Source organism: Dendrobium catenatum, unplaced genomic scaffold (genome assembly GCF_001605985.2).
Source record: "Dendrobium catenatum unplaced genomic scaffold, ASM160598v2 fragScaff_scaffold_80, whole genome shotgun sequence".
NCBI classification, from domain to species: Eukaryota; Viridiplantae; Streptophyta; class Magnoliopsida; order Asparagales; family Orchidaceae; genus Dendrobium; species Dendrobium catenatum.
The window spans coordinates 87,500-105,717 of record NW_021318542.1 but is presented as its reverse complement, the minus strand read 5'-3'; the positions used below and the strand labels follow the sequence as shown (position 1 = coordinate 105,717).

Below are 18,218 nucleotides of genomic sequence, written 5' to 3'. Positions count from 1 at the left end.
TGGTTGGCCATATAAGCTTCTATAGACTTCTCAACTACTTCATTCCACTTCATTTTTGTTGTCCTTGTAATCCAATTGTTCGGATTTTCTCCATCTTGATTTTGATCATCTAATGTCTAATTGAAAACCTATCTCACATATGGACTTAACCTTTAATCTTAATGGGCTATCTAGGAATCACAATCATTAGCAATTTACATTAATATATTAGACCATTAAAATCTAAGTGATTCCGATCTCTTTGGTATCTTCATGGTATGATGCCTAAATCTCTTTGGTATCTTCATGGTATGATGCCTAAATCTCGGTGATGAATGAAAATATTTACCATCTACCTGACCTAATTCTCTAATCACGGGCTCTCCTTAAGGATTATTTCTCTCTTCTAAAATTACAGCTGCAGATAAGGGATGGTTGATTGCCAACTTTTTGTTTTTCCATTTTGTTGCTCAAAGGAATTGTCCTTTTTGCCAATGCGATAAGTTTTCTTTTGGCCATCCATTAAGGTGATTGTCTTTATCTCCAATAGTATTTTCAGCTCCAGCGGTACTCTTGGTCTATAAACAGTTAATCTGTTGCATATAAGACTTCTCTAGGCCAATGTTTAAAATCGCGTATTCGGGTATTGAGGCGTTTTTCATTCGTGAGGCGAGGCCTAAGCCTCAAGGCGTTTTGAGGCGTAAGCCTCAAAATCAAAAGATTGCGTAAACATAAAATAATAAATTTTTTATATACTAATGAGTGAATAATATAAAACATAAAAAAAGCATAAGATATGAAGTGAAATCAAAATATCCCAATAATAAGACAACATGTAATATAGTTCAACTCAAAATTCTATATTTAGAGGTGCTGATAGTAGGTGTAGTGGCCAATAGTTCTGATAGCTATAAAAGGTGGCATATTGGGCAATTTGTGATAGTAGTGGGTTGGATCCTGGCGGCATGTGGTGGTTGAAACTTTAGCAATAGATGATTTTAGTATTAGGAAGGCTGACTAAGAGGAGAGGGAGAGGAGAAGAGGGGGATTTTGAGGAGAATTGAATTGATTCTCTTTGTGGAAATTTGAATTCAAATTTAAGAATATTTATCCTAAGCTAACTTTGCGAATAAAACAAACCTTCATTTGTATTTAAAATTCTACTTAAACAAATTAATTCAATTAAAACCCTATTAACAATTGGTTGGCCATATAAGCTTCTATAGACTTCTCAACTACTTCATTCCACTTCATCTTTGTTGTCCTTGTAATCCAATTGTTCGGATTTTTTCCATCTTGATTTTGATCATCTAATGTCTAATTGAAAACCTATCTCACATATGGACTTTTTTTGGACTTAACCTTTAATCTTAATGGGCTATATAGGAATCACAATCATTCACAATCATTAGCAATTTACATTAATATATTAGACCATTAAAATCTAAGTGATTCCGATCTCTTTGGTATCTTCATGATATGATGCCTAAATATCGGTGATGAATGAAAATATTTACAATCTACCTAACCTAATTCTCTAATCACGGGTTCTCTTTAAGGATTATTTCTTTCTTCTAAAATTACAGCTGCAGATAAGGGATGGTTGATTGTCCAACTTTTTGTTTTTCCATTTTGTTGCACAAAGGAATTGTCCTTTTTGCCAATGCGATAAGTTTTCTTCTGGCCATGCATTAAGGTGATTGTCTTTATCTACAATAATTTTCCAGCTCCAGCGGTACTCTTGGTCTATAAACAGTTAATCTTTTGCATATAGGACTTCTCTAGGCTTGCTATCCAGCATAAAAGGTTCAAATGAATTCATGTGCCACATTGACATCTGAGTACACTTTCATCCATGGTGGCAACTTCGGTTGACCAGCATTATCACCAAACTTGTTGAAAATTTGGAATGAATAATGTTGGATTGTCTTCATCTTAATCCTCACTTTTGTCCAAGTCCAACTATACACGATCAGTCAATTGGAAGTTAGTTCTCAAATGACATGCGATTATACCTTTCTTTGTATTTTTGTTGTGTTTTCTCCTACTACATCTTCACCACCATGTTGATCTTGCGAATGCCTTAAATTAGTCTTTGCGCTCTACCACAATTTCAACCCCTTCATTTGATGCAGAAGTGGAGCTTGAATAAGAGTTGAGGCAAGTAACTCAAATAGACCTTGAAGGGACTATTCATCATTGAGGATTGTATATCTTGGTTGAAAGCAAACTATAGATTAGATAGGTTTTCATCCGAAGTACTGTAACCTCATAGTTTATGCACCATTATCCTGTTCACGACCTCCATTTGGTCATTTGTGTATAGATGGAAGATGATACTCACTAAGCATAAGCCAACCAAGTTCATAATGCCATCTTCATTGATAATCATAATAGCAGTCATCCCATCACTAACTCTATTTACATCAACAATTTTATCTTACAACTCTATTTAGTACTATCCAATCTCATTCGTATTATTAATATCTCTAACATACAAAAAAATATTGCTTTTTTTTAAAATTTTTCTCCTTTTCATTTTATTTCTTATAACCAAGTAATATTTGTTTAGTAATTTTCTTGTATTTATATTCAAAGATCTCAAGTTCCGCATAGTAAATATAATCTTTGATTTAGAACCAGTCAATTTTCACTCTTCATTACAATCAGATTAAGTTGTAGCGCATCATCCAGGTGATGTTATGGCTAACCTTTGCCTACTTTTTAGCACAATTTTGCTAAGTTGTGGTTTTTATGGGTGATCTAGCAAACTCTGTGTCTCACCACAATCATGTTACATTGTGGTGCATTGCACCAAAAGAATAGTCATTCTCTGATTCTTAAAAAAAAAAAAAAATATTTATCACAATATTTTCAGTGAAGTTGGCTTTACTTTTCCAGCTGCTCTTTGGCATTGCCAAAGAACCCATAATATTCTTGATTCTACCATCACTTATTTCAACTTTTACTACCGTAGGTGATGCAAGCAAAAATTTGGGAAAAGCACCAAATTTTTGCAAGCATGAACTAAACCTTCCTAGAACTAGAAATTACACAAAATTCCCAAAAAAATGACAAATTAGACAAATTACAACTTTTATAGGATAAAGACTCTTACAAACTTTGACACAAACACAAACATAAACATACACCTAAACTTGCATTCTTTGATTGATTGAGAAGAAAGATACAATTGGAGTGGTCACTTGCGGATAGAAGAAGGAGATAAGAAGCCGAGACGAAAGGGAGGAGAAGCTCACAAGCTTTCCTAGAAGAAGAGAGGAATGGAACAAGCTCTCAAGCTTTTCCAAGAAAAACTCTTAGGTTTTTATCTCCAAAAATCACATTATAACATCTTTTTTTATTACATAAACATCTCATATATAAAGGAAAAAGATGGCAGCCAAACAGCCCCTAAAATTACTAATTAATCGCATTAAAAGAAGGAACTAGAAGGTCAAAAAACACCACAAACAGCAGCTGAAAAGACATCACAAAAATCAGACAAATACATCCCACAATACTGCACAGAAAATAGGGAGAAATAGCTACGGAAAACCAGCAAGAAGTCACAGGAAGCCCAGGCAGCAAGAGACCCGAAGAGCCAGCACAAGAAACAGGGCAGAGCTTCACGGGAAAACAGCCAGGGGATAAAACCGAGAGGGAGTGACCATGGGAAAAGCAACATATAGCAGAAATCGAGAAGACAAGGGGAACGGAAGAGACACAAGTCCACTCTAAAATAATGAGAATACCTTTTTGACCTATAGAGTCCAATGTCTTCCAATCAAAGCATGCACTCATGAAGAAGTAGACTAACACTAACAACTATTATGAAAGATGATGAATAGAACAATATGCCGGACTGCCGAGGGTCCAAGGGGGTCAGGTCGCGGGGTCAATGGGCAGCGCCCCTGCGGGGGTTTCCGGTTCGTAAGTTGTTTGTATGAGAAGATACCGAGTGGTACCGAGCATGTACTTAGCGGTACTGAGCGGTACCGAGGTACCGAGCATGTACCTAGCAAATACCTAGCTGTACCGAGCATATACTGAGCGGTACTGAGCATGTACCTAGCAGTACCGAGCAAATACGTAGCTGTACCGAGCATATACTGAGCGGTACCGAGCATATACTGAGCGGTATCGAGCATATACTGAGCGGTACCGAGCATGTACTGAGCATATATTTGAGGCGTATGCCTCAAAGGAAATTGCGCAATAATGCTAGTGAGGCGCGCCTCACTCCACCTAAGGCGTACGCCTCATGATGCCTGAGAATTGCGTAGGCTTTGAGGCTATTTTGAAGCAAATTGCACAAAGGCGTGCCTCAGATTGCGCAATTTTAAAATATGAGAAGAAGCCACGGGAACACAGCCAGAGAGGAACCCGAAAGGCAAAATAGGGGATTGGAATCAGCACCCAATAAAGGGAGTTAAAGCAGCCATGTGAAACAGCATTAGGGGAGAACTGAAGGGGCACGAAGGAAGAGAAGAGGCAGCCAAGGGAAAGTAGCCGGGGAGCAAACCGAAAAGGCACAAAGAAGGGGAAGAGGCAGCCAAGGGGAGGGGAAGAACCAAGGGCCAAAGGGAGAAGAACAAGCCATGAAGAGAAGAGCCAAGGAAGGGGAAACCAAAGAGCCAAAGTAAGGGGAAATGAATCTAATTAATTACATTAATGAGCTGATTCGATAGTAGCTCATCATTAATGAGCTGACTTAATTAGAGGCTTACAAAAAATAAATCCCAACTTGTTTTGATCCACCCCTTGCCTACATCATTTCTCCTCCGGTTGAAAATACTCATCTCCCGATGAGGTGCCTTCAAACTTTTGGAGATCCGACATTTCAGATTCTTGAATTAGAATGTCATACTTTCGTTTAATGACTTCTTTTTCTTGTTCAAATTCGGACAGGAATTGAAGTTTCTTTGTTTCAAATTTTTTGGCACTTGAGTGTAGCTGCTCTTGAATCTTCATAAGCTCGATCTGTATCGGGTCTGAAGATTTTTCTTATGGCAAGATCCATTGGTTTTTAGGAATAGATTCTTCAAAATCTTTTGGCTTAATTTCTTGCTTGCTTTCCACTTGATGTTTATCCATGTTGACTTAAAATAAAGGAAGACCCAATAAAAACTTAGATTCACTTGACACCACAGACTCACATGACACACACGACAACTTGCTCTAATACCAAATTGATGCAAGCAAAAATTTGGGAAAAGCCCCAAATTTTTGCAAGTAAGAACTAAACCTTCCTAGGAAATAGAAATTACACAAAATTCCAAAAAAAAAAAAATAAATTAGACAAATTGCAACTTTTATAGGATAAATACTCTTACAAACTTTGACACAAACACAAACATAAACATACACCTAAACTTGCATTCTTTGATTGATTGAGAAGAAAGATACAATTGGAGTGGTCACTTGCGGAGAGAAGAAGGAGATAAGAAGTCGAGACGAAAGGGAGGAGAAGCTCGTAAGCTTTCCTAGAAGAAGAGAGGAATGGAACAAGCTCTCAAGCTTTTCCAAGAAAAACCCTCAGGTTTTCATCTCCAAAAATCACATTATAATCTCCTTTTTTTATTACATAAACATCTCATATATGTAGGATAAAGGGGTAACCAAACAGCCACCACAATCATTAATTAAGCCCATTAAAATGAGGGATATAGAATGCCAAAAAACTGTTGGAAACAACACCCAAAACGACCATCAAGGAGGGCCAGCTGGCTGTCCAGAAACAGCAGCCAAACAGCCCAAAAAAGGCCAGAATTAAATCCAAAATAGCACCCAAAAAGACAGCATAAAACTGGTTAGAAGAAGCCATGGGAACACAGCCAGAGAGGAACCCGAAAAGGCAAAATAGGGGATTGGAATTAGCACCCAGCAAAGAGAGTTAAAGCTGCCACGTGAAACAACACTAGGGGAGAACCGAAGGGGCACAAAGAAGAGGAAGAGGCAGCCAAGGGAAAGCAGTCAGGGAGCAAACCGAAAAGGCACAAAGAAGGGGAGGGGAAGAACCAACGGCCAAAGGGAGAAGAACAAGCCATGGAGAGAAGAGCCAAGAAAGGGGAAACCAAAGAGCCAAAGTAAGGGGAAATGAATCTAATTAATTGCATTAATGAGCTGATTAGATAGTAGTTCATCATTAATGAGCTGACTTAAGTAGAGGCTTACAAAAAATAAATCCCAACCTCAGTAGGGTTTAACTTAAGCATATGTAGTCAAATTCTAGCGCTATTTACTTCTTATTTTATAACCAGCATGTTTGAACCTACATGTCCATGTGTATTAATTAAACTTTTAAAGTTTGCTAGCCTTAAAAGAAATCTTCTTCTGTTGATCATCATCTGACTTTTAAATGTAGTTACTTCATAATCTAGGCTAAGTAATCAAGTTATTCCTAAGGATCACATCCTATAACAGCTTCATATTTAGCAACCATTTCTTGGGCTTAATTGGTTCTTGGAATGTACATGGGTGATTTTTTATGCTTTTAACCTCACATTTTTTAACTTGTTTTTTTTTTTAAATTTCTTTTTCTCTTGTTTCATTTTTTTTTTTGAATTTTTTTTTTGTACTTTTTTAATTTATTTTCCAATTTTAAGCACTTGATAAGGAACACAAATTTATGGGTAGTGCTGCATAGCATCTCATTCTACATTGATTGCTGTTTTTTGCTGTTAATAATTCTTGGAGAAAAAAGGTGTTCATAATTTTTTGTAAGTTATACCCTTTCATTTCCTGCATAATTTAAGGCTGAAACTGAGGTGGATAGTATCTAATTGAGTTTGGCTTTGAGACCTGTCAGATTTGCAACTGGATCTAGTTTTTTCAATCTATTACTTATAGTATATTGATATGGTTTGATTTCCTGTACAGAATCTATCATAAAATCTTAATTTGCTGATAAGAGATTCATAGAAAGTTTGGAAACTTCTTGAGCTTATAATTTGAACTTTGTTTTTCCCTTGTTTATTCTGTTTTGTCCAAAATGATTTTAGATTTGAAGTTTAATCGATATTTTTCCACTTTTACATGAGATATGTACTACTTCCAAACCTGTAATCCATTTGTTTCAGCCCTAGTTTCTTTAGGTCAAGTTTTTAATGTTTTTTGACTTGCAAGCCTGGAAGTACCGAACTGATGATGAATATCTTCTTCTTTGTCTTAACTTTAGTTGCTAGTATTGATACTATTCTTGTTTTGATAATTTTTTTTTTTTTTGGATTTTTGTGCAGATAATCACATTTCTACAATTTGGAGGATATACCCTTGTGAGGAATTCTAAGGAGCTATTCCAGAGTTTTGGTTTTGATACGCAGCCTGTGCTTATTGGTCTCTTAATATTTCAGGTGCCTCACTTATCTCTCACGTAAAAAATAAAAAAAAAGGAGAAATTACAAAAAAAATAATGAGCTAGACAAAAAGTGAGCGATTAGGTGCTTTAAACGAAGTATTTATCTTTTTGAGGTTTTACTTTTTGATTGGCACATAGTGTTCTGTCCAAGGGCACCTTTGCTCTGGTTTTTTCATTCTTTGCTTGGTTCTTAAAATGCCAATACTTGGTACTATTACCAGATATTTTAGAAATTAGAAGGATTTTAGGCAGCGGGTATTATGGGAAATGAGATAAGAGGCTCATCCGTAATTATATTTGTTTTTTGGGTTGGCACACTCGTACACTCATAAGAGAATGACTCTTTGGAAGCCTCTCTTTAAGCCCTCATTGTTTTGTTGTTTCCCAAAATACAAAGCAGCTGGTTGGAATTTTACTCGGCACTCCTACTATCTCGTGGTCAACATGAGTAAGTGCCTCAGCTACCTGCAAATTGATTTGCTTCAATGCTTGAATATAGTCCAAACAACTTATGTCGATGACCATGAAATGAATAGTATATAGTTAGATTTTTTTATGAATTCTCTTTGTACACTGGTCCTACCACATGCTCATGTTGATGAATTCTAATGATCATTTGCTAGATATTTTTCTAGAACAGATGATCGTGCTACAAGTGATAGAAACTCGGATCTAATCTTTTGCCTTCCACCTTGAATAAATTGTTTAGAGAGAAATTTAAATTTTATTCTATTCCTTGGAATCATTACATATGTATACATTATAGGAGAATAAATAGAAAAAAGAAAGACATTTAATCTAATTAATTATAATAATCATATCTTACGGATCTCCAACTGCAGCTCTCATATTATTGCCCACGAATCTCAAACTGTAGCCCTCGGATTGCTGCCCACGGATCTCCAACTGTAGCCCTCAGATTGCTGCCCACAGATTGCTATTGCGGCCTCCCCTTGGCTTCGTGATTCAACACTCCCCCTCAAGTTGGGTTGTGCAATCCTAACTTGCAAAAAAACTTATTAAGTAGAGAGCCCGACAGTGTCTTTGTTAGAACATCGGCAAGTTATTCATGAGTTGGGGTATATACTGCTTCAATTTCTGAGTTATATATTTTCTCAGATATAAAGGTCTATCAATAGTCACATGTTTTGTTATGTCATTATGCACGGGATCCTTGGCCATACTGATTGCAGCTTGATTGTCACATTTCAACTTTATCGTGCTTTCAATCTTTATTCCCAGTTCAATCAATACTTGTATGATTCAAATATCTTCACAAGTAGTAACTACTAATGCTCTTAGTTCAGATTCTGCATTACTTCTGGAAACAACAGATTATTTTTTTCTCCTCCATGTCACTAGGTTCTTTCACACAAATGAACAATATCTTGTGGTCAATCAACTGTCAATCTGGCTTCCTACCCAATCTGCATCTGAATAAAGGATCAATTTCATATCTTTATTTTTTTTTAAAAATAGACCCTTTTCGTGAGTATTCTTGAGATATCTCAAGATTTGATATACTGCCTCCATGTGCTCCTTCATAGGATTATTCATATATTTGTTTACCATACTCACAGCAAACCCAATATATGAACGGGTGTGGGAGAGGTACATAAGCTTTCCCACAAGATGTTGATATCTTCCTTTATTTACTGTAATTCCCTCTTGTATCCCAAGTTTTTTCTTAGGATCAATAAGTTCACTGGCTGGTCTGCATCCCAGCATGCCGGTCTCATTTAATATGTCTAAGGTATACTTGCGTTCCAAAATAAATATACCTTTATTTGATCGAGTTACCTCCATACCAAGGAAATATCTTAAGTGATCCTAGATCTTTAAAACACCTTGGACAAAGCCGGTTTGATCTTCATTATTTCGTCTATATCATTTCCAGTAAGGATGATGTCATCCACATATACAATCAGTATTGCTACCTTATCTCTTTCTAACTGCTCCACAAACAAGGTATGATATTTCTGGCATTGTTTAAAACCATGGCCTTTTACATAGTTTGAGAATCTTTCAAACCATGCTCTTGGAGACTGCTTTAATCCATACAAGGATTTCAGCAGTTTACACACTTTATTCCTTCCCCATTGGAATCTCCATGTAGACTTCTTCTTTCAGGTTCACATTCAAGAATGCATTCTTGATATCTAGTTGATGTTGAGCATTGCAACATGAGCAAAAGTTTCCTTATAGTCTATTCTATAAGACTGAGTTAATCCTCTTGCAACAAGTCTAGCTTTCAGTCTCTCAACACTACCATTAACTTTATGCTTTACAGTGAACACCCATTTGCAAGTCACAACTTTCTTTCCTAGTTGGAGATTTGTAATCACCCATGTATTGATTTTTTTTCAATGCCATAATTTCTTCTTTAACAGTCTGTGCCTCCATCCTGGGTGATTCAAAGCTTCTTGAATATTGGTCGGAATTTGTACATCATCCAATTTGGAAAGGAAGACTTGATAGGTGTCTGATAATCTGCTATAGGGTAGAAAGTTTTCGATTGGATGCTTGGTGCATTATTCTTTGTGGCTACTTGATGACTCTATCTCTTTTTGAACTTCCTCAGTTTTCTCCTTTGTATGAATTTCTATAGTTGTTGGATCCATTTAAGTAGAGTTGACAGGTGTAAGATGTGTCTCATTGCTCTACATATGCTATTTTTTCTTTCTTTTTCTTGAGTATACATATTGTTGTTCCTTAATTGCTGCTCTTTGTAGGGATTGATTACTTATGGGTGGTTGTAATCGGTCTGAAGTTGTAGTTTGAGATATAGGAGATATACCTTGGGAAATACTCGTGGTTTGGATTCCTTGTGATATTTGTTGATTTTAACTTGATTATGTTTGGTCGTATAATGAGGAAATCCACTTATGAATGGAAGCATCAGTGAAATAAATTGGAAGTTGAGAAGGTGGATCAGGATGAATCAAGTTGTACTTCTTTTCAAGAATATATACCACCAAATATACCTAAAGACATATTTTTCTTTCTTTTGTTGTTAAGAAGTCCAATATTAGTAAGCTTATAGATATAGTCTTGAATTAATTGGTGTTCATCTATTAGAGTGTTTGTCATATATGTCCTTCACTTTTTCCCTGAATTTCAAAACTAGTGAAGTAGGGGTTGTTTTCAAAGAAGGTGGCATCCATGATTTCAAATACTTTCCTAGAAATAGGGCAAGCATTTGTAACCTTTTTTTATCGGGGAATATCCAATAAAGATGTATTTTTTTATCTTGGGTCAAGCTTGCTTCTATCTTGTGGATATATATGAACAAAAAAAGAGCACCCAAAAACTTTAGGTGGAATGTTTGATGATATGAACCAAGCATAAGTATAGGCTTTGAGTAGAGTTTATCTTGGTGTTTTAAATGTTAGTATTCGAGTTGGTAACCTATTTATTAGATATGCAGCAGTAAGAATGGCTCCCCCCATAGATATTTGGTACTTTTGTGAATAGCATAATATATCTGGTGACTTCCAGGAGTTGCCTATTTTTCCTCTCAGCTGCACTATTTTGTTGAGGCGTATACACACATGAACTCACTTTGATTATCCCTTGGCTTGATAGGTATTCTCTCATGAAAGAATGGAAGTACTCTCTCCCATTGTCTGATTTTGAGATTTGAATTTTTGTATCAAACTGATTTTGAATCATCAGTTGAAATGATTTGAATATCTTTTCAACTTCAGATTTTTCCTTCATTAAATAAACCTAAGTGAGTCTAGTATGATTATCAACAAATATTACAAACCACATTGCTCTACTTATATTTTTAACCCTTGAGGGTCCCCAAATATCACTATGGATCAAGGCAAAGGGTTTAGAAGGTTGGTAAGGAGCAAATGGGTAAGATGATATGGTATGTTTAGCTAATTGGCAAGTTTCACATTTGAACAAATTTGCATTTTTATTAATAAATAAATGGGGAAAATTTTTTTCAAGATAGATGAAATTTGGATGACCTAACCTATAATAACACATGATAATCTCTCTATCTTGACTGACTCTATAATGACTCTCAACAAACTGACATACAATAGGACTAAAGGAGGATTCTTAGGAGCAGCAATTAAAGTTTATATTGATTTGGGTGTCTTGATGTAATCTAACCTAGAACATATCTCAGAACTATCAATCTTCTTCTTTGAATTCAGTTCCAAAAAAATACATGCATTATTAGAGAAATGTTTTAAGCAATTACTATCACGAGTCAATTTGCTAATGGAAATTTGATTGCACTCAAGATTGGGCACATAAAACACTTATTAAAGGGTGATAGCTTATGTGATAAAAGCAGAATCAGTTCCCACAACTTTGGATGTTGAGCAATCAACAATCTTAACTACTCGATTTGAATGATAAAGTCGATAGTCATGAAGGGTTGTAATGCCTCCTATCATATGATCTTATGCTCCTGAGTCAATAACTCAAAGTTTTGATTGTTTTATACATGATTGAGTCTGTAGGCTGGTAGCATGTTCTGGAGACTATTGGTTTGTGATGTGTTAAGTAAAAACTTCAGCATCTCTAAATGCTCCTAGGTGAAAGGAATAGCTTTAACTTTGATGGATTGATCTTGTGCGATGTTGATAGAGTTCTCTTTGCTTTCTTGTGCTGATTGTTTTGCCTTCCAATCAGTTGGTTGTCCATGAATCTTCCAACATGTCTTCTTTGTATGTCCTGGTTTGGCGCAGTGATCACATCATGGTCTATGAAGAGTAGAAGAGTTGTATGCAAATTCAGAGTTTTCGGTGTTTAAACCGGTAATATTTGGTTATGAGGATGAGATCTCGCTAATTATGGACATGGTTGGGTTTCTTTGATTGAAAAACAAGATGAATTTTGGGCAAGGGCTATCAATGCGTAAAGAGAGGCTATAGATAGGATGATGGAGAGTTACCGCCTGTTGAGGGTTTGGAAGAAAGGGAGTAATGTTTGTCGCCGACACTCAGAGAAGGCTTAGGATTTTCCTAGGCTTTGATATCATGAAGAAATTGTTTAGAGAGATTCAAATTCTATTTTATTCTTTGAAATCATTATATATATATATACACACACACACACACATAATCTATGAGAATAAACAGAAAAAAGGAAGACATTTAATCTAATTAATTATAATAATTATATCCTACAGATCTCCAACTTTAGCTCATGGATCTCCATTTGCATTCCTCAGATTACTGCTCACGGATCTCCAACTGCATCCCTCGGATTGCTGCTTATGGATCTCCAACTACAGCCCTCGAATTGCTGACATGGCCTCCCCTTGGTTGCGTGATTCAACACATCTCACTTTGAAATTTCATGCAACTGAGTGATGCCTTTGACCTCTTGAGTCAAACATTAAAGTAGTACTATATAAGTTTGTGTTTCTTTTTTGTTGCTACTAGTAGATTTGTTTGCAACATATATTCAAAATGTGATAGTTTGTTTTAAGTTATTTGCATTTGACATAATCTAAATAGATGAGAGTGATTTGAAGCATAATAAATTCTTCATGCATCATATGCATCTTTAGTAGATGGTAGTTTCATCATTACTCATCACTGATGATGTTTGATTATGTTAATTGGATTTGATAAATATTGATATTTTTTACTCAAAAGAATGTGGGTTATTGATAGAAAATACTTGAGTTAGCAAGTATCCCCAAGGGAAATACTCGAGTTCGCAAGCAAACATATCACTAATTGGTGATAACAGCAAGAATAATGCAAAATCTGGGCAGAAAAACAGCCCTGAAACGATGGATTGCAATGAGAAAATCAAGCCAAATAAAGACAAAGTAAGATACAAGTGATCCTCAATTTTAGAGGAGGATCGTTCTCTCCCAAATCTCTAGAAAAGCCATCTAGAGCCCAAACACCCAAGAACTCAAAAGAATATTCAAGCATGAGAAAACTCCCTCCAACCAGCCCCCTTACTAATACAATTCATTTCTTAATTTCAAACATCTCACATTCAAATTTTCGCTCTTAAACTAGCATCCCAAAACCCCTTCTCCCCATTCCTCCAAATGGGCGGCAACATTAAAGGGGGCGAACCCCACCAGTCAGCCTTTTGTAAATCTGAACATGCCTAACAATACCGCCCTCCCAAAGAATCACCTTGTCCTCAAGGTGAAAACTAGGAAACTGGTGTTTCACCCTCTCGTATGGTTCCCACGTGGCATTATAGTCAGGCAGATTCTTCCACTTAATTAACATTTCTTTAGCTCCATCTTTATGGCGAATCCCCATTAATTCTAAGGGTTCCAGAATCACCTCCAAGTCCTCAGTAAGTGTTGTCGGTAACTCCGAGCTGGCTGTGTAATCTCCAATGACTCTTCTCAGCTGCGACACATGGAAAACCGGATAAATAGTCGTCGTGGGTGGTAGTTGCAATCGATATGCTACCACGCCAATTTTTTCCGATATTACAAAGGGTCCAAAGTATCTTGGAGCGAGCTTTTCATTTCTCCTGTTGGCAACTGTTTTTTGTTGATATGGTCGGAGTTTAAGAACACCCTCTCTCTTACTTCGAGCTGGATGTCCTTCCTATGTACATCAGCTTGTTTCTTCATAATTTGTTGAGCTCTTAGTAGATGCTTATTCAATTCCTCTAACACTCGATCTCTCTCCTCCAAGTACTCCTCCACTGCAGAAACTGGAGTACTGCTACTCCCAAAGTGCACCAAGTGAGGAGGGTCCCTTCCATACAACACCTTGAATGGAGACAACTGTGAAGCCGAGTGAAACAAGGTGTTGTACCAGTACTCCGCCCATGATAGCCACTTGGCCCACAGCTTGGGTGTCTCCAACACAAAGCATCTCAAGTAGGTCTCCAAGCTTCTATTGACTACTTCCGTTTGGCCATCTGTCTATGGGTGGTAAGTAGTGCTACTCCTCTCTAGGACTGTCCCCTGCATCCTGAACAATTTTCTCCTAAAATGAATGAGGAACACCTTATCTTTATCTGACATGATTGCCTTAGGTACCCCATGCAATCTGACCACCTCTCTGATGAAAGTTGAAGCCACTGTCACCGCGGTGTAAGGATGTCGGAGGGGAATAAAATAAGCATACTTGCTCAATCTATCCACCACCACCAGAATCACCATGAAGCCTTCTAAACGGGGCAGCCCATCTATGAAGTTCATATATATCTCCTCCCATACCGTCCTGATAATGCCAATGGCTATAGTAGTTCCCTTGGTGACATAGTCAGGTATTTTTTTCTCTGACAGATCTCACACCTTGTCTCCTCCACATCTCTATGCATTCCCTTCTAGTAAAGCTCGGCCGCTAATCTATTATAGGTCTTCTGCACCCCTGAATGACCCCCAATCACACTTCCATGAAATTCTTGGAGTAAGTTTGGGATATGGATGGAGGTCATGGGCATCACGAACCTCCCTTGATACAATAGTTTGTCCCCCTCTATTTACCCTGGGTGGCTACCACCTTACCTCAATAATGCCATCTTGATCTTATCCAACTCATCTCTAGAACTCTCCTCCTTAATGGCCTCCCAATCTAGCATCAAAGGAACATACACTGCCACTGTTTGTAGCTCTCCCAACATCTGGACTACGCATCTTCCGCCTTGTTCTCCCCTCCTGGTATGTACTGGATTTCAAAATCATACCCCAACAACTTTGACAACCATCTCAGATGTTCTTCAGTCACCATCCGTTGTTCCAACAAGTATTCCAGGCTCCTCTGATCTGTTCTGATAATGAAATGCTTACCTAACAGGTAGGGTCGCCACTTCTGGATTGCTATAACGATAGCCATCAAATCCCTCTCATAGACTGATTTCAGCCTGGCTCTGGCTGCCAACACTTGGCTGAAGTAGGCAATAGGTTGCCTATCCTGCATGAGTACTGCTCCCAATATGTATCCTGAAGCGTCTGTCTCCACTATGTAGGTCTGAGTGAAGCCTGGTAGGGCTAAGATAGGTAATGTGGTCATAGCCTTCTTTAGTTTCTCAAATGCTGCTATGACTGTCTCTCCCCATAGGAATCCATCTTTCTTCAACTGCTTTGTCAGTGGCCATGCTATAGTATTGTACCCCTTAACGAATCTCCTGTAGTATCATGTCAGCCCTAAGAATTCTCTTAACTCCTTCAGATTTTTAGGTAAGGGTCATCTCAACATAGCCTCCACCTTTGACTGATCAGCCGCCACCCCTTCCTTGGACACGATATGACCCAAGTACTCCACACTAGTTTGGGCAAAACAATTCTTCTTCAGGTTGGCCCTCAGCTGATGCTCCTGTAGAACTCCCAATACCAACTTTAAATGCTTTAGATGCTCCTCAGTTCTGCTATACACCAAGATGTCATCAAAGAACACCAACACAAACTTTCGGAGATACTATCTGAACACCTTGTTCATAAATAACTGGAAAGTAGCAGGGGGGTTAGTCAGCCCAAATGGCATAACCAAAAACTCATAATGCCCCTCGTGTGTCTGGAACACTGTCTTTGATATGTCTTTCTCCCTCATCCGGATCTGATGATATCCCGACTTCAAATCCAGTTTGGAGAACATCACTGCTCCATACAATTCATCCAAAAGCTCGTCAATCACCGGAATGGGAAATTTATATCGTACAGTCTTCTTATTTAACTCCCTGTAATCCACACAAAACCTCCAGCTCACCTTTTTTTTTACTAATAACACCCGTCTAGAGAAAGGACTTACACTTGGTCTGATGATCTCAGCCAACAACATCTCCCTAATCAGCTTCTCAATTTCATCCTTCTGAATTTGGGGGTAGTGGTAGGGTCGTACACTAAATTGGTGACAATCCCTCTCTCAGAAGAATTGGATGCTCTTGTTCTCTGAATGGTGGTAACCCTTAAGGCGTCTGGAACACCTCATTGAACTGATGTATGACCGGTTGCACTACAAGAGGAATGTCTCCCTCTTCCCCCACACTGACCCTCTCCAATTGTTGCACTTCTACCAAATATCCACCTCCAACCTCCTGTATGGTTCTAATCATGGACTTGAGAGACACTCCCGCTCTAGACAACCCGGCATCTCCTTGTATCACAGTTGTCCTTCCCCCACCACCAATTCCATTCTCAGTGCTCCCTAATTCACCTTGGTCTCCCCCAAGGTTTGTAGCCATTTCATCCCTTAGATGACATCCGTACTCCCCAATTTCAAGGGAAGAAAATCCTCCCTTGTATCTCCTGAATGGTCAACACCACTCCCCTACACACTCCTTTGCCCATTTCTACATTTTCGATGCCCATCATCACCTCGTACCCTCCCATGTCCACTAGTTTCATCCCCAATTGATCAATAATTTGGGTGGAGATGAAATTGTGAGTTGCCCCACCATCTATTAACACTACCACATCACTATCAGCTATCTCTCTCTTCACCTTCTTAGTGTGATTTGGAGTGAATCCCACTACTGAGTTTAGGGATACTTCTGCCACATCTAAATGCAACTTCTCCTCCTCCGTCTCTAACCCGCTTCCACCTCCCTCTTCAACTTCCTCGTCATCGCAGACGATGAGAACTTGAAGAGTTCGGTCCTTACACCTATGCCCTGACATGTACTCTCATCGCACCTGAAACTCAACCCCTTAGCCCGCTTCTCCTGGATCTCCTTCTATGTCAGCTTCTTAAAATGTCCTCCAAGCCTTCCTCCTCCAAACATCTCCCTCGGTACTTTCCGTGATCCTCCTGATACAGCTCCTTTGGGAGCTAGAAAAGTAGTAGTCATCCTTTAGGATCCCCCGGAACTACTGCCACAAGCCCCCCTCTCCAGATGCTTTTGGTCCTCAACTAGTTGTGCCAACTCCATGGCCTCCCCCAAGTCGCATCAGTCTAACAGCTACTCTGAGCTCCGGTTTGAGCCCCCTTTCATGAAGTTCCCCCTCAAGCATCGTCTCAGATAGACGATCTAGTCGGCTAGCTCGGTAATCACACCGATCACGGTACTCTGCCACTGTCCCTTCCTGCGTTAAGGCAAAGAATTGCTCATAGAAGTCCCCTCCACTTCCGGTTTGGAAACGTTCCAGTAAGCATGCCTTGAACTCTCTCTAGCTCGTGATGGATTGTCTCATGTCCCTTCATTGGTACCAAGCCAGTGCCTTTCCCTCTAAGCATAGCCCTGCGGCTGTCAGCTTCTCCTCCTTTATCAGCCCGTTGATGGAAAAGTATTATTCCACCTTGTAGATGCAACTATGTCCATCCTTGCCCTCAAAGATGAGCATCTTCAGCTTTCTGACCTTCGAGTCACCCCAATTGCCCCTAGATCCTCCACATCCTCCCATGCCATGAACGGGAGGTGCTCCCCAGCTGTCACGATCTTTCCTTCGGCGATCATAACCATAGTCCTCATCTTCCCCTCTCCTTCTTTCAAAATCAGCACATCGGTGGTGGAAATACCCCATTCTTCCCACAAAATCAGCACCCATGCTCATCTCCTCTCTAGAAAGTGGTTCTAGAGGTGGCATGTCATCCTCCCCCTCTAGGATCTCCACTTCCGGATTTTTCCTCCCCCTAAACGGGTTCGGATTCCCTCCTATACCATGGCCGCCGATGGTCTCCCTTGCTTCCGATGTCGTCGGATTGGTCTTCACCTCTAATAGTTTCTTCAATATCTCTTCCATCAAAGTAAACTTCTCTTCCAACCTTTCATTGTTGGAGGAAATTTGATTCTGAAAATCAAAGAATTTTCCCTCCAAATCCGATTTTAATTGCCCAATTTCGCCTTCCAACACTACGACCTTCTTTCCGGCCATCTTTCTTCTCAATTGTGGGTCTCCGAAAGGGTTCCGCTCGTGTGGTTCGAATGCAAAGGGTACGATCACACTATCCCGAAGGACGAAATGGTCGTAGACCTTTACACT

The 18,218-nt window shown here is 38.7% G+C and overlaps 1 protein-coding gene across 2 annotated transcripts in view; it reads left to right on the top strand.

The window, feature by feature from the left end:
• LOC110104472 (CAAX prenyl protease 1 homolog) overlaps positions 1–18,218 on the top strand; it is a 62,294-nt gene that overhangs the window by 37,118 nt on the left and 6,958 nt on the right. Inside the window, exons 11-12 of one of the 2 annotated variants that reach the window (XM_028696210.1) lie at positions 7,221–7,334; positions 12,537–12,659. In XM_028696210.1, coding sequence (XP_028552043.1) covers positions 7,221–7,334; positions 12,537–12,614 — 192 coding nt within the window. In that variant the 3' untranslated portion in view covers positions 12,615–12,659. Of the gene's footprint in view, positions 1–7,220; positions 7,335–12,536; positions 12,660–18,218 lie in introns of those variants that run through there. The other variant, XM_020833611.2, reaches the window with a different exon arrangement.